This window comes from Macrotis lagotis, chromosome 4 (assembly GCF_037893015.1).
Source record: "Macrotis lagotis isolate mMagLag1 chromosome 4, bilby.v1.9.chrom.fasta, whole genome shotgun sequence".
Lineage (NCBI taxonomy): Eukaryota > Metazoa > Chordata > Mammalia > Peramelemorphia > Peramelidae > Macrotis > Macrotis lagotis.
In genome coordinates, this window is record NC_133661.1 from 202,395,062 (window position 1) to 202,411,920 (window position 16,859).

Genomic DNA, 16,859 nt, shown 5'->3' on the forward strand with positions numbered 1-16,859 from the left:
CAAGGGTGGGGTTATACTCAAGGGTTGGAGTTGAAAGAAAAAAAAAATCACAGTACTTGACCTTAAATTAAAATCTTATTGGGATGATGTGTGTACAATTAATTATGTTACAATTAATACAAGGCAGAATGTGCTTAAGAGCTATGAGGAGTACAAAGAGAGATATCTCATCTTTTGTTGATGTCCTCTCAAATGCTTGGGCTTCCTGTCTTATCTCTCTATTCTTCTCTCAGTCATACATAGGGATGATCATATCTTTGATTTGGTCACCATACAAAAGTGTTTCACACTATACTCTGTAACCCCACCCCATGTCTCACCCTTCTTAAAACATTCTCAGGTCACTGTCATCACTCCATAGCCCCTTTCTCTTCATCCCCATTCTGAACTTACTTTCTTCCCTTTAGACCCCTGTTCTTCAATTTGTATTCTATGAATGTTATAGAATATTGCTGTGTATGAGAAAAGACAAAAGTGATGACTTCAGAGAATCTTGGGAAGCATAAAGAGATTCAGATTGAAGTGAGATGAACTATAAAGGGTGCAACAATGTAAAGGAAGAAACAAAACTTTAAAAAGCTTAAGAAATCTGATTAATGCAGTGGCCAACCATATCCCCAGAGGAACTATGATGAAGCACATTGCCCACCTCTCAAGAGGGGTGATGGATACAAGATGCAAAGACATATTTGGTTATGGCCTGGATTTTGCTTTTTTATTAAGGACCTTTATTATTCTCTTGGTTTTTTACTTGGAAGAGGAGAAAGTCAGGGGAGGAGGGCTAAGCAATAGTGATGCCAAAAACAAAAGAAGGCTATTGCAAAATTTTTTTAAATGCACATAAAAGAACAAAAAGAAGCAAAGACAAACAAGCAGGGCATTTTGAAAGTTATATGCATAATTTATTATATAATTATTTTAAAGTCTCCCTCCAAATCACTCCCCAGGAAAATTTTATACTCCTTGCCTCTGGAATCCTTTGACTCTTTACCCTTTAGGGGATCATCCTTTTCTAAATGGAAATACTGAATTACTTCCAGCTGAGGAAGAAGCTCCATCACATCCTCTCCTTTCTTGTTCTATATCACAGGTACTTTAGTCTGCCACCTCAGCAATCATAGCTATTAAAGACTCAAAATAGAAAGTTGTTGCCATAAATCCCTTGGCACCATCAAATGACCCTACATCGGAGTGATGTGGTTTTATTAGGAGAAAACTAAAGATTATTACCATCTACTCTGCTACTGTAGTTCAAAGGCCAGCAATCTTTGCATCTGACTTGCTATATGGGTTGCCTCCTCCATTAAAATGTGAGCTCATAGGGGCGGCTAGGTGGCGTAGTGGATTAAGCACTGGCCTTGGAGTCAGGAGTACCTGGGTTCAAATCCGGTCTCAGACACTTAATAATTACCTAGCTGTGTGGCTTTGGGCAAGCCACTTAACCTCATTTGTCTTGCAAAAAACCTAAAAGAAAAATGTGAGCTCAGAGATACAAGGGTAGCTTTGCTTTTCTATCTGTAACCTAAAATTTAGCACAGTGCTTTGCACATAGCAAGTATTTAAAAGACTTTTTCATTCATTGATGAGGAAGTACAGACCACTGCACTATCTATTCGAATATAAAATTTGGCATGAGGCAGGTCCACCCACCTCAAAACCTGGCCAAAAGGGTTTATTACTGGAAATATCAGCTTTCTCTATTCCTGCTCACATCTTGCTGAATGCCATTTAGGAAGTTCTATATCCACACTAAGTAGGTCCACTATAAATCTGTTATTCAATTTCACTGATGGATACCAAAACTTTTATTCTTCTCTGATTGGCTTGCTACATCACTTAAATATTGTTGTTCCCGTTACTCAATCAACCAGGTATTCTATTAAGCACTGAGACTACAAAGACAAAAATTATACTTTTTTTCTGCATCCAAGAAACTTAAATTCTTTTGGTTAAAGACAACATTAAGTAAATATAAGGTAATTTTAGATGGGGAACCACTATCCTTCCCAGGTTTGCAACTTCAGAGTCATCCTTGACTTCGAGATGAAAAGAACAAGAGCAAAGGCACACAGTGAGGAAAATATACTGCTGCCTAGGGAACATGGAGCAATCCAGTTTGTCTGTCATCTACAGACTACTGAAAGGCTGGAAATTTAGGCTGGAGCTAGATCACAGACAGCCTTGAATACTGGGCAAGAGGCCCAACTTTATTCAGTTGGCAATATAAATTTGTTGAAGGTATTATAACTAATATTTATCCTAATGTTTTCTCTGAGGACAAAGAAATCTAAAATAGTAGATGTGAACTCCATGTTACCAAAACACAGGACAAAAGGGAATACAGAAGATACACAGTGGTGGGTTGAGGAAAATCCTGTAAGCCGAATACAGGGAAATGACTGAATTGAGTAATGAGAAAACACTATGAACATTAATTAAGGGACAGATGTGGGTCATGGACACAAAAGATCTTTTCTGAGACTTTTCTTGTGGTCATCATGCAACAAAAAGCTTACCTATGCAAGAGGTTGAATTAATCAACCAACTATCAAAGTCCTATTGGGGTAGCTAACCTGTACAAGGGAGTAAAGGATCTTACTTGTAATTATCTCCCTGAATGTAATTTATAAACTGCAGCAAACATAGATATGTAATTTTTTTTGCACTATAATTAGATGGCTCTGACTGTGCTGACATTGTGGAATAAATAACATCATTCCCTGATACCTCTATTTTTCTATAAATTTCCAGTGTTAAGGCATATTCAGAAATATTCCAGGTCAAAGCTATTTGCATAGCTCGAACCTTGAACTCTATAATAGGTATGTCCAACCTGTGACAAAGTCCATTCATTCAGCATCTTTATATTTTATTATTATACTCATTGGTAAAGTGGACTACATTACAATTAGAAATAAAAATTAAATTCTATATGAGGCACTTGACAAATTATTTTGGGCAATGTAGCCTAGAAGAGCTAAAAAGTTGGGCAACCAAACTCTATAAGAATATATATGTAATATACAAGTAAAGCAAGAGAAGATGAAAATCAGCGTAGTAATTAAAGAAAAACAATGACAGTGGCTTATAGGCAATTCTATTAAAGAAAAATGAGCTCAGACTATAATCTTGCTGGCACAATGAAAATTAATGAAGTAAGTAAACAAAGACATCCATTGGGCTCATTATCAACCATGGTTAGTATGTAGAATATAAGCACTTCCTTGAGATATTAACAACTTAAATAAATTTATTTAGCTTAACAACTAAATAAAATCAATAAATATAAAAATTACTTCTCAAAGACAGGGTTTCTAGCTGTATAAAGGTAAAGGAACAAAGAAAGACCAAACAGAGGCATTGTGGGTTTTTTTGGGTTTGTTTGTTTCACATGGTGAACTTTTGATTGATTGAATGTTGCCTTAGTCACACTGCCCTTCACAAAGTCTCATAAATGTTATTTTAGCTACTTGACAAGCCTCAACATAAAGTACCAATGATGAAAAACCAAACCTTAGGGGAAAAAAACTTGCTAGCACTTGACAACCACTGTTTATCCTTCCTGTTTTTCTATCTAAGAGTATACTTTTGGTTGTACTTGCTGCCATCTGAATTTGTTTTAAAAATACTGCTGAAAGACATAGTTGAAAGATGCTAAAGAGGAATCATTAAACATTATTATTTAAATAATTTTAAAGCCAAAAGTCTACTGCATTGAAAGTTGCATGATATAGTGAGGATCAAGGAAGGAAAAAAACAATACTAAATTAGGAAAAATGAAGGGATCAATTTTCACCACAGGCTAAGCCTTACAAAGCTGACTGGGTCCAAGTCCCTATCCTGACACTTACAATTTTTGTGACTTTGAGTAAGTTACTTAACTTTTCTGGACCTGAGATTTCTCATCTGTAAAATGAGAGGATTGGTTTAGATGACCTCTAAGGTCCCTTTCAATTTAAGATCAAACAGTACACAGTAGAGGCTTGGTAAATGCTGATTTGCCTCAGTTTCTTCATCTGTAAAATGGGCAGGAGAAGGAAATGGCAAACTACTTCCAGTATTTTTGCCAAGAAAACCTCAAATGGAGTCCTGAAGAGTTGGACATGACTAAAATGGCTGAACAAATAGAACAAATGTCTGAGGAAGTATGCTTAGGGACCAAGATACAAAGTCCCCCCTCCCAAACCCCCCCCCCCCCAATAGTCCCTGCCCTTCAGGAGCTTAAATTCTATCAGATCACAGACATGGATATTCAAACTGGATGACCTGGATGACCTAGAGTTGGACCCAAAATGGACAAATCACAAATCAATTACACTGACTTCAAAAACACATTCTTAGATGGATGAATATATTCCTAGAAATTAGAAAAACATGAATTTAGTGTGTCATCAGTAATGGAGGATGGGGATGAGAGGAGGATTAGACCCCAAAGCAAGGGGGTCTAGTGGGGGGGAAACCCCAAACTTGGCATATCTTAGCCCCCTGAGACTTATTCAAAGGTCAGTCTTGAAATATCTTTTGATTGGTGACCATTGTGTGGAAAGGTATGACCTCCGAAGCAGGCACATCCTTAGGGGGAAAGGAATGACTTCATTAGGAAGCTTCAAGGAGGTAACAATTAGTTGTACCTTTCATGTGAGGGCATTTATCTTGGCATCCTGCTTGCCTTCTGTGGGCAAACTGACAAAACTCAGCCCAGGGGAATAGACACAGGACATTCTTCAGGACACAGAAAAGCCACAGCAAAATACAGGAAATCAATAGAAATGGACATTCAGTTCTGTGTCAGAGACCCCTTCCAGCTCTCATTCTCATACTTTCTGTGTTCTTGCTGCAGTTATCAGCAGTTACTTTCTTTTAGTTCTTTCTTTCTTTATTTAAATACATTAATTACACTTTCACATGAGGAAGATCTGAATAAGGTTTCCTGCCCCAGCATCGCTTGTGTGACCATTTGAAAGCTGCCTCTCTGCAAAAATGAAATTTCCATTCACATGTACCTTTTATATGACACACTGTACTTATATGTGCATATTATCAGCATATTTATATTATTTGCTTATGATTTTAAAAATCCTACAATGAAGAAGACATTATAGCAGGAAAAAAGTACAATTCTGTTCGTGAAAGGTTCATGTGGTTCACTAACTTAAAATCAGGATATGACTACTACAACTGAATGAGTCTGGCTTAGTGCCAGATATTACTAAAATGGGAAAACCTTGAAGACGAGGTCTAATTCTATGAGACTTCTAAAATAATCAACCCATCTTTTTCTTATTTCTTTTCAGCTTTTCCTTCCTCACATGTTGACTCATTCTCGCTGTGCATAAATCTATAAACAATTGGGTTGGAACCTTTCCTATTTTATTGAAAGGTGTTAAAAAAAAAGATATAGAGGTCAGACAATGAACATGGCTCACCCATAATACCTCATTTCCCTGCCAAAATGTGTTTTGTGACTAATTAGCAAGTTCCTGTATTTAGTCTGATTTTGATTAGTAGAATTCAAGAGAATTTCACTAAGAATTCATTATACACATATGCTCTCTCACTTCTTAAACACTTTTTTATTCTTTCCCAGAACATTTTAAATTGTTTAAATTTTTCCAGAACATTTTAAATTCTTTTTGAGAGAATAAAACTAGTAATCATGAATGCAAATTTTTTTTGAGAATAAAACCAGAAATCATGAATGCCTATGGATAAAATTATTACCTTTAAGTGACTTGTTTCATTTGTGCATGAGTTATGGAAAGAGGTAAGGGCCCTTCTCAAGTCAGAGAACTAGGTAGGAATGAAAAATGTCCTAGGGGACAGCTACAATGGAAAAAGCACCAGATTTAGCAGGGAAGCTGAGTACAAATTCTGACTCTGCTACTTATTATCTGTGTGGTCTTGGACAAATCAAATCACTCTACCTCTCTGGGCCTCAGTTTCTCCATCTGTAAAAAAGAAGTTAAGACTAGATGATCCCTTTCAGTTCTAAAAATCTATGACTCAATTATTCCCTTAGGGTTTCCAAATAGATAATACTAAGGGGTTTTCCTTTATTTTGAATTACAGAGTTTTAAGGAAAGATGTCAACATAGTGTAGGTACTTCTGCAAGTATATATATTTTTGGTAAAATCACATTCATTTATATCATAAGACTATCTCCAAATTTCCATGGTTTTAATTTTATACCAGGATGTATGAAAACAAAGAAATTGTCAAAAGATTTGCCCTTTCTCAGAACAAATTTAAACTATGTCTCCAAAAAGAATAAAACTGGTAAACATGAATACCAAGACAAGCCATTCAGCACAGCAGAGAAATCACTGGTCTTGGATTTGAATCTTGCTTGAACACTAGAAGGGATCAAGCTCTTTAACCCTCATAACCCTCCTTTTCTCCAGTGTGAATCTATATAGCCTCTTAAAGCTTTTGTACTAAAGTACTTTCTGAAACAAAGCAAAAATGTGCATTACTATGACTGATTTATTTCTGAATGTGTGATGAATCCTGCATATGAAGCCATTTGCTTCAGGCACTGACCTGTCACTGTGATGAACAGCTGTGTACTCTATTTCAATTCAGAGCCTGGAACTCTCTGTCTCTGAAACTCTCCATCTCTGAAAATTATCCTCTGTGCCTTTTCCCCTCTGCTCTAAATATATTTTACTGAAATAGTTTGTATTCTGAAGGAATAAAAAATTTTCTGGAATATATGGAATGCATGATTAATATAGAAAGCAAGGAAGTAATTAGAGTCTTAGGGGTTTTATCTATAGTATATGTACTACATAAATATTTGGAAAAGGCTTCTTATTTAATATTTCAAAATGTACCTGTAAAACAGAGGATCTGAATTAGAAGGGACATAAAGACTGATCTACCAAAAAATAAAGCTAAATTTCTTTAGAATATCATATTATTGGTAATAGATGTGCAAAGGAAGCCATCGTGGTATGATGGAATGCAAACTGGATTTTGTATCTGACTATTTGAATTTAAAATTCTAGATCTGATACTTAATGCTTATATGAACTTGGATAAATCCCCCAACCTCTTAGTCCTCAGTTTCTTCATCTCTAAAATGAGAGGACTGGATGCAATAATACTGAAGGACCCTTCCAATTCTAATCTATGATCTTCTATCATCAGTTATGTTCAAAAGGTTGTCCAATTCAGACACTTGCTTCTTATATTTCTCTCTTCAAGGAAAAGAACCTTTTTGTGACTTATTACTGCCCATTCCTCTCTCCTTTCCCTACAACTATTCTATCATCTATCCAATTATTTTGGTAATAATCTTCATCTTCATTTGTGGTGCAAATGGCTTTATTTTTTATAACAAAACACACTATACACTGTCCTTAAAGAAAAGAAATATAAATTTTCCTCCTATAAATATTGGGTCTTTTCCAGGAAGGCTTCTCCTCTTTCTAGTAATGCAAGGATCTTCTATATTTATAGTGCTACATAAGTTTGTAGCAGAGATTGGCCCCTTAGCTAGGTTTTCCCACCAAGCTCTCTACACCAGCTCAGGGTTTAACTTTTCAGGAAAGGCATGAAAAATTTTCAGTCAGAATGTGGGGAACAGAATGGTACAAATGAAAAAAGGACTGGATTTGGAGAAAAGGGAACTTGGGTTCAAATCTTGTTTCTGCCACTTATTACCTATATGAGTTATTTAACCTCTCTAGGCCTGTTTCTTAATCTGCAAAATGATGGAAAGATAACCTCTCCTGCTCCTTCTGCTCTAGTGTTAGGATCCAGTGAGTTTTTCAGTGACTTCACTTCTTAATTTTCTGTGTATAACACTCATTTGTATATTAACTGTATAGAAGGTAGGCTCCTGAAAAGTAGTTTCATGTTAGTCTTTGTCTCTGTGGCACCTAGAAAAGTTTTTTACATGAAGTGGGAAGGTGCTGAGTTCAGCTGATTTTTATCTCTGTTCCCTATTTGTAAGATTGAAGACAAGTAAACTCAAATCCCTTGAGGAAGATAACACATGCATGGAACTCAGAGAATGAACAGAATTCACTATAAGGGAAGACAGATTTTCGACATGAGCACTCATACATTTGGAAAGGAAGCTGCTTACTCTGGAATGAGAAATATTTGTTAAAGATGGAGCAATTTACCCAATTACTAGATAGTTATACATTAGCTGAAAGATAAGAATGGAATGTATGTCTTTTAGGCAGAAGTTGATAAAGGCATAGATAGGGCAGAGGAACCAAGACAGTTATTTTTATTGGCAAAAGAAAAGTGTGGCTATGAAAGCTTGATGGCATTAATAAAAAGTCAGCCCAGATTAAAAATAGAAATATAAAAAGTAGTGATCTTCTTTGGGGACTGAGGGACATGGTATCTAAACAAGGTCATGGTATCTAAAGGAAAATGATGTCCAAATATTGACTGATGACTGGCTGGGCATCTGAGGTCAGCAGAAGATCCTGCTATGACGTAGCAAAAGGAGGAGAAACTGACTCACAGTCAGTGATAGACAATAGCATTTTCTTCCTAACAAAAACACTAATGATTTGGCTTCAGAGGATGGAAAAATTAGCTCCATTTTTTTCCATCACTTTGATATTCAAAGTGATGGAGATAATGAGAACAGTGGTCTACAGGTCAGAAAATCTGGGTTCTAGGCACAACCCTGTCAGTGAACTAAGGTGTGTTTTTAGGCATAGTACTTAATCTCTCAGTTTCTTTGTTGAGAAAATGATTAAATTAGATGATTTCTAAGTTCTCTTTCAGTTTTAAAGTTTTAAGATGCTAGATAGAAAAATGTTCAACAAGGGTGTGTCATGTAACCTGAGATAAACTTAATTCAAAATCCCTTCATCCAGGGCCATCCTGATTTATATTTGGTCCCTGGACTTAGATGGTTTTGGAGGAAAACATGAAGCTAGTTACTTAGCACAGTGCCACCTCAAAATCAATTCATGTGTGTGTTATAGCATGCATGTCAGATGCATCTGCTAAATGAAGAGGCTAGGCTACACCTCTGAGGTCCCTTCCAACTATAAAATTCTTCTCAAAGTACTTTCCCAATATTTTTTCTCTTGCAAGGGTCATTTTCCTTTCCCTCTAGAATAACTTTAATGAATTTATTTTTTCTTGGGTGGTCTCAGTGGAAAAGCCTTGAGCTTGTCCAGAATGCCTGGAATGGTCCTGAGACTATAAGATGTAATAATTTCTAACAAGGATCACAATTTGTCTATCATCCCTTAAATCTTCACTCTGTAGGTCAGTAATCTTTAATCATGATTAAATACGACCATTATTCCTTTCCCATCAGCACAAACCACAGCAACTATCCAAAGGGTGGTTTGTTCAACTACAGGATCTTTCTGATCTCAAATGATCATTAGAATTTTGTGGAAAACCTCCACATCTTGATATATTTCCTATGGAAGAGAGCCCTCCTGTTTTGGAGAAAGGAGAAAAGAGAAAATTCAGAGGAGAAAAAGCTGTCCTTTGGGTTACCTTGGCCAGCCTTGCTCTCTTGATGAGGTCATTGAGTTTGCGCACAGCTGCCTTTTGAGGAAGACTTTGGATATCTCTGAAGAGATCCTGGGCTTCCACCTCAAAGAGTCTTCGATTGTCAGTATTCTGAAGGGGTTGAGCCCAGAAGGAGCCAATATAGACTCGAAGCACTTCTGGAGTGTTGATCACCTTTCCCAGAGACCACATGAGTGCACCATAGACTCTCATAAGCTGCTGAGTGTCCACTTGGTCAGCCTTGTTTAATACAACACGGATCTTATCATCCTGGCCCCGGAAGGCTTTGATGGCTTCTGAGAATTCATCAGAGATATCCAGTTTGTGAGCATCAAAGAGAAGGATGATTCTGTCAACTCGTTCGGCAAACCACTGTAGGACCTGGCAGAAGTCATAACCTTAAAAAAAAAAGAAATTAAAGGAAAAATGTGTCAGTATAGAGTTCTGAAGAATGCTTTTTTTTAACAAAAGATTTTATTTATTTTGAGTTTTACAATTTCCCCCCCATTCTTGCTTCCCTCCCCTCACCCCCCACAGAAGGCAAGGAATGCTTAAAAAAAAACTGGAGTTATTTCAAGCACAAGCTTAATAGAATACCTGAATTTTCTTCCCAAAGATATTTTCTCACTTTAGCCTTTGACAAGAGTAAAACAGGAATTCATCCTCAAAAGAAGGAGACAACGTCTTACAGAGTTTCAGAATTATTCAGGACCAGAATGGGCCTCCTGAAATAGTCAAATTCTTGCTGAATAATCTGGGAGATCTCATGTATGAAAAATTTGGATTATAAAGTTATTCGATCTAGAGCTTTTAAAAGTAATTTTTTTAAAAATGTAGGTTTTGCCAAATAACAGATTATGAGTTCTTAGCATCATCAGTGTCTTGGTTCTCCAAAAAATTTATGTAAATGCTAGTATCAGACTATAGTGCCTCTTCCTACTACAGAGTTACTTTGTATTTACTTTAAATTTTGTATCTACTTAATGTGAACATGTTTTCCATTCTCCTCAATGCAAGTTTCTTGATTGCAGGATCTGCTTCCTTTTTTCTCTGTGTATCCTCAGTACTTAGCACAGAGCAGACACAATAAAATTTTAAGACCAATTCTTATGAGAAGCCATATATGTAAAGTTCAGAGAAAAGGGAAAGTACAATCCATTTCTTTCATGCTTCCTTAGTATTTGAAACACAGAACATTTGCACTGGAAGGAGACTTTGAGATAATTTAGTAATAATAATAATAATAATAATAATAATAATAATAATAATAATAATAATAATAATTTTACACAAGAGACTCAAGTCACCCAGAGAAACCCAAATGAGCACTTTGATGTTTTGATTCCAGGCCCACATTTTCCTCACTTTTCCATAAGACTTCCCCAATTTACCCGGATTTTATGGGAACTTTTAACACAAAGGTCAAATTAATTTTCATGGCTATGTGCTCCCAATTTAGAATTGAGAAATACTTATAGAGTCAATGGAGGGGATTGCACTATGGTATACCAGGATTTTAAGATTTTAATTCTTAGTTGTAAATTCCATAGACTAGAACAAATGATCTCCCAAGTTGACAGTATCACTGTCATCTGAGACCTATTTCTGCACCAGGCTGCATCAGCTCCTAAGATGTTATATCTTTAGATTATAAGTGAAAGACCTTTTGTTTGCACTCCAAGATGATTCACCAGACCCCCAATGAGTAGGGCATGCAGACTGAAATTCAATTTCTAATAGCTGTGACAGATTTGCACAGATGGATTTCTTTTAAATTGTTTCAATAATGACCAATAAGGAACTATTACAGAAAATAGTTACCTATCTCTTGGAAGACAGTTTAAAACTTCAAGTTATTTGGAGGATGTCTAGTTCAAGCTGAAGTACTCCCTATAGCCTTAGCAGAGAATAGAGTAAATTTTCTGGAAACCTCAAAACTTTGGCTAAATTAATGTGATGAGCAATGTCAGATACAGATGCTCAGATAATAGCTAGTCAAACTACATGGTAGAAAATACTCACATTTTAAAACCAGATCCCTATCTTCAAACCAATCTCTTTTATAAAATGAAAAGGTTAGATTTTTAAGAGGCATTTAAAATCCAATTCTAAACCAAAGTCCAGGCACTCCCTAGCTTATTATAAAGTCAATCAATAAACAAAAACTTACCAGTATTGCCATTTATGTGCTGGGAGCTAGGGATAAAAGTATAAAGAATGAAGCCATCTCTACCTGCAAGGACCTTAATGAGGGATATCATGAGCATTTATGAAAATTAATAAATGAAAATATATATACAAAATCATTAGATATAAGGCAATTGGGTAGGAAGAACAGAAGTGGTAAAGGGTATGTTTTATAATTGTTAGCTCATTTGATCCTTACAACAGTGCTGGTAGGGAGGTGCTATTATTATACCCATTTTACAGATGAGGAAACCATGGCCATCAAGGATTAGGTGCCTTGCCCAGAGTCACAGATAAGTATTTGAAATCAGACATTAAATTCAGTTTTCCTTGACTTCAGGTGCAGTATGCTATCTACTTCACCATCTGGCTGTTATTAATGTGTAAGGGGCAGAAAGAAAGTCAGTTGAGCTGGATCTCAGAATTCTGGAGAAAGAGTAATATCTAATGAAACTGGAAAGGGAGGATGGGTCAGATTCTGAAGTTAAAAATAAAGTAGAGGAACTGACACGTTATTTTTGAGGCAATAGGATGCCACTGGAGTTGACTGAGCAGAAGAATCACATGATCAGATCTCTTCTTTAGAAAAATTACTTTGACAGCAATGTGTAAAATGGAAAACCCAATTAGGATGCTGATGATGCAATGATTTAAGCAAGAAGTTATGAAGGAGTTGATTACAACAGTAACCATGTGAATGGAGAGAGGTCATATACAAGAGAGTGTGTGTGTAGGTAAAAACTATAAGGTTTGCAAGTAATTGGATATGTAGGCTGAGGGAGAGTGAAGAGTCAAGGATAATATCATAACCCTGAGAGACTAGAATTATGTTGGTGACTTTGATAGAAATAAACAAGTTTGAAAAGGGGAAGGCTTGGGAAAATGAGAGAGAGAGAGAGAGAGAGAGAGAGAGAGAGAGAGAGAGAGAGAGAGAGAGAGAGAGAGAGGAAGAAGGAGGAGGAAGAGGAAGAACAAGAAGAAGAAGGAGGAGGAGGAGGAGCTGGAGGAGGAGGAGGAGAAGGGCCTAGGACAGAACTTTAGGGAACACTCACAATGGGGGGGGGGTGATGTAGGTGATGAGCCAGCAAAGGAGTCTGAGAAGAAGAGGACTGAGTCACAAAAACTTATGAAAACTGTGTATATAAAAAGTCTTATGCAGAGAGCTTGAGAAATAGGACCTAAGGCTGGATCCTGCAAGATCTTCAGAAGATGGAAAAACATGGAAAGAAAGAAGACAAGGAAGGATGGAGGGAGGGAGGGAAGAAAAGAATGGAAGGTAGGAGAAAGGAAAAAAGACAGAGGGAGGAAAGGAAGCAAGACAGGGCAGGGCATAATGAGATAGGGAAGGAAAGAGGAAGGGAGAGAAGAAGACAGAAAAGGACAAAAGGAGGAAAGAAAGGAAGGAGGGAAGGAAGACATGAAAGAAGGAAGAAAGGAAATTAGAAAGAAAGGATGGAAAAAAGGAAGGAAGAAAGGAAGGAAGGAGGGAAGGAAGAAAGGAAATTAGGAAGAAAGAAAGGAAGGAAAGAGGGAAGGAAGAAAAAAACAGAGGGAAGAAGGGAAGGAGGAAGTATTCATTAAGCACCTCCTATGTTCCAAGCACAATGCTAAGTACTTAAAACATTTGTCTTGTTTGATCCCCATGGCAACACAGAGACAGTTCTGTTATCATCCCTGTTTTGCAGCTGGGAAAACTGAGGCACTCAGCTTGCATGACTTGCCCAGGTCACATAGTTAACAAGTGTCTGAGGCTTCATTGAACATCCTTCTTCCTGGCTCCATTTACCACCCCACTCGCTGTCCTGTGATGATTACCCAACAAGCAAGACTATGTGTGCCCTCGTCCTGTCTACAGGGGCTCTGTGCACTGTCTCATTCTAGCCTCACAGAAGCCCCCTGAGGGAAGTCAGAGTTGAACTCTTCAGCCCTTCCTCCATCCACCAGCAGGTGCCATATTTGAGATTTGCAGGTTCCTTGCGGATGGAGGAATGAAATTTCCCCACAGAACCAACATTAAAGGCTATATAGGTTTTACAGGCTGGGCTGAATAAGACACTTTCCACGTGTAGTCCAAAGGACTGGACTGATAAACACATTTTTGGAACACAATTTGTTTGTCTAGCTCTACCTTTTCTTAGAGTTTAACATATTAATTCAATTATAATTTCAAATTTATTTTTGTTGCATACCCCAAGGATCCTTGGGACTGTTTAAAGTGATACAGTTCTATAAAACTTAATCTTTTTTTTTTAGGTTTTTGCAAGGCAATGGGGTTAAGTGTCTTGCCCAAGGCCACACAGCTAGGTAATTATTAAGTGTCTTAAGACCGGATTTGAACCCAGGTACTCCTGACTCCAGGGCTGGTGCTTTATCCATTGCGCCACCTAGCCGCCCCTATAAAACTTAATCTTGCTAAACCTTTTTTTAAGATTTGCATCTTCACAAATGGATCAAAATACATGGAAAGACAAATGCATTCATGGGCTCGGTCTTACAGTAATTAATAGAGCTGTAAGTGGGGTCAGTTTCTTTACTGACAGTTACATTCAGTTCAAGTGAGTGCCCTTCTTTTTTAGCTAAAGTCGAGGTTATGAACTCCTCCAAACCACTGCAGTCTAGAGCTGACTATTTTTAGAGCTCTTAAAAGCAGACACTTTGTTAAGTGTCTTACATTTTGACCTTTGTAACGATGTGCCCTTCATAAGACCCTGGGAATGAATCCCCAGTATTCAGAATGGAAATTGGTTCACTGGGAGTTTTGGGGGGGGGGGCAATGCCAGGTACTCTCCTATAGGTGGGGGGATGAGTATAGTGGTAAACTGGATGAAAGATGGGAGAAAACTCAGTTATAATAAAAAAAATATGTACTTAATTAGACTGTGGTGCTCACTATTTGGAACTAGCAAAATTTTTGTACAATTTTAAATGACTAAAGTAGAGGTTTCAATTCAGTAAAAAGTGCAAATCAAACTCTAATCAGCTTAGGCACAAAAGAAGGGAAAAACCCCATGATTTATTGCTTAGTATTTGTAAATGCCATACAGTCCATGTTCTGAAGGTCAAGAAACTGCACCAAGACACAAAACACTATATCCTGGGGACCAGGGAAGAAGAGGATATGCTTCTTAGGAGTTTGGATATTGGCACACATATTCTGGGAACTAAGGGTGGAGGCAGGAAGGAAGGGGCTCGTCCACCCAACTCATGTTTCCTGTCACAATCTCCTATATTGGACTTAAATCTTGGACTCAGGAGAGAAAGACACTATGGGGAAATGGGATCTGAACTTAGATTAGTTGTTTTTTGGCACAGGTAAATATAGGGTGGAGACCCTACGGAAGCAAAGCTGATGGACTATTATTTCTAACCAGGTTTCATCAGCTTGATTTACAAAATTTACAAAAACAAAGCACAGTACCAAAGTTATGTTTAAATTTCTTCGTAAAGCCAAGTTTCCAATTTCTTTTATTTAAAATAAGATGTTGGCTAAACAATAGACTTTAGGACTGATAATAATGTGAGCCAGGGCACTAAAATACAAGACCTACTCCTCAGCTAGCCCAAACTCACACTCCATTTTCTTCTACTTGAAGTAATACTCCACATGATTTAACGACTTCAGCCCTATATGAGTAGTAAGCTTAATTAAGTCTATCTTTGGCCAGAAAACTGGGAGAGTAGCTGAGAAGCGACAGGAATAGCCCAGGCAGGAGATAATGGCAGCCTCAGAGAGAGCAGGGATTGACACTTATCTCTGTTAAGATTACCAAGTTATTGCAACAAAGTCTATTTTAACTTCTCATAATTGATGTCCAATAGATTTGAACTATTAACAACTTTGTCTTAATCAAGTCACCATAGTAACTGACTCAGAGATGGGGGAGGGGGTTGAAAAGTGTAGGCTCATTTTAGAGAAGAGGGTAAGGCAGGGAAGAAACCGATAAAGATAGCCAGACCTTGATGCTGTCCTTCAAACAGGAGATTTAAGGACACCTGAGGTAAACATTTTACATTATATCAGAATTCTGTGGGTCTGGTCATTCTTTCATTTATTGTCCCTAGAGACAGTGTGTGAATCTATTAATGTTATGAGTCAGAATTAGAGAAAAGTTTAATTCTAAAACCTTGAGTAAAAATGTCAGAGAGGGTCTCTTTTCTTTTGTTAATTTATAAATAGGCAGATCTTTGTTCCTTTAAGAATTATTAAATGGGGGTGGTTAGGTGGCACAGTGGATAGAGCACCGGCCCTAGAGTCAGGAGTACCCGAGTTCAAATCCGGCCTCAGACACTTAATAATTACCTAGCTGTGTGGCCTTGGGCAAGCCACTTAACCCCACTGTCTTGGAAAAAAACTTAAAAAAAAAAAGAATTCTTAAATGCTTGGGAGGAAGTCAATGGGAATAGAAGACTCATCTTATGACCTTGGAGGCAAGGTTTTACCACTTCTCCACTCAAAGCTTGGCTAGGTGGCTAATGCTCTCCTGCCTAGAAAGGTGAAGGAAAAAAGTCTGAGTAGAGGAGGGAACTGGGGCAAAGGAAAATATACATAATAAAATCAGAAAGGGGAGACAGTGAAAAGGGAGAGCGGAGGAAGACAAGCATGAGCAAAGGGGCTCTTCATGACTTTGTAAATTATCACAACCGATAATTTTTTAAATTTAACTTTTTAAATTTCTTCCTAGAGCCAAATTTCCAACTCCATTTGTGGTTGGAGGTGATAGAGAGTTGCCAGGATGGGTTGGTCCAAAATGGAAGTTGAAGGAAAATGCAGGATGAGAGTGTGGTACAATGGATTCAAGTCAGTTTTGACACTTACTAGTTGTGCTACCTTGAGGGACTCCCTTTCTTTTTCTGGGCTTTGAATTCTTTATATGGGAATGACCAGATATTCCCTAACATACCTTCTAGCTCTAACAATCTAAATTGCTTTGGGAATCCCGGAATTGGAAGAGATTCCAGAGACTTTAAAGCAGAACCCATATCTGAAACACTACACTGAAAAACAGCAAATATTGAATCCTTATCATATGACACACCTATCAAACAATAAACCAGCCTTCTCCTGAAGACTTAAGGTGAAGGAAAACTTACTTAACCACTTCCACCTTGCCCACCAGGGGACAGTTCATTTCACTTTTGGATAGCACTAACTGCAAATTTTTCCTCATAT

General features: G+C 37.4%; 1 protein-coding gene across 1 annotated transcript in view; it reads right to left on the reverse strand.

The window, feature by feature from the left end:
- Positions 1-16,859, reverse strand: part of EHD4 (EH domain containing 4) — a 107,301-nt gene that overhangs the window by 17,153 nt on the left and 73,289 nt on the right. Inside the window, exon 4 of the mRNA XM_074235166.1 lies at positions 9,488-9,900. Coding sequence (XP_074091267.1) covers positions 9,488-9,900 — 413 coding nt within the window. The remainder of the gene's footprint in view (positions 1-9,487; positions 9,901-16,859) is intronic.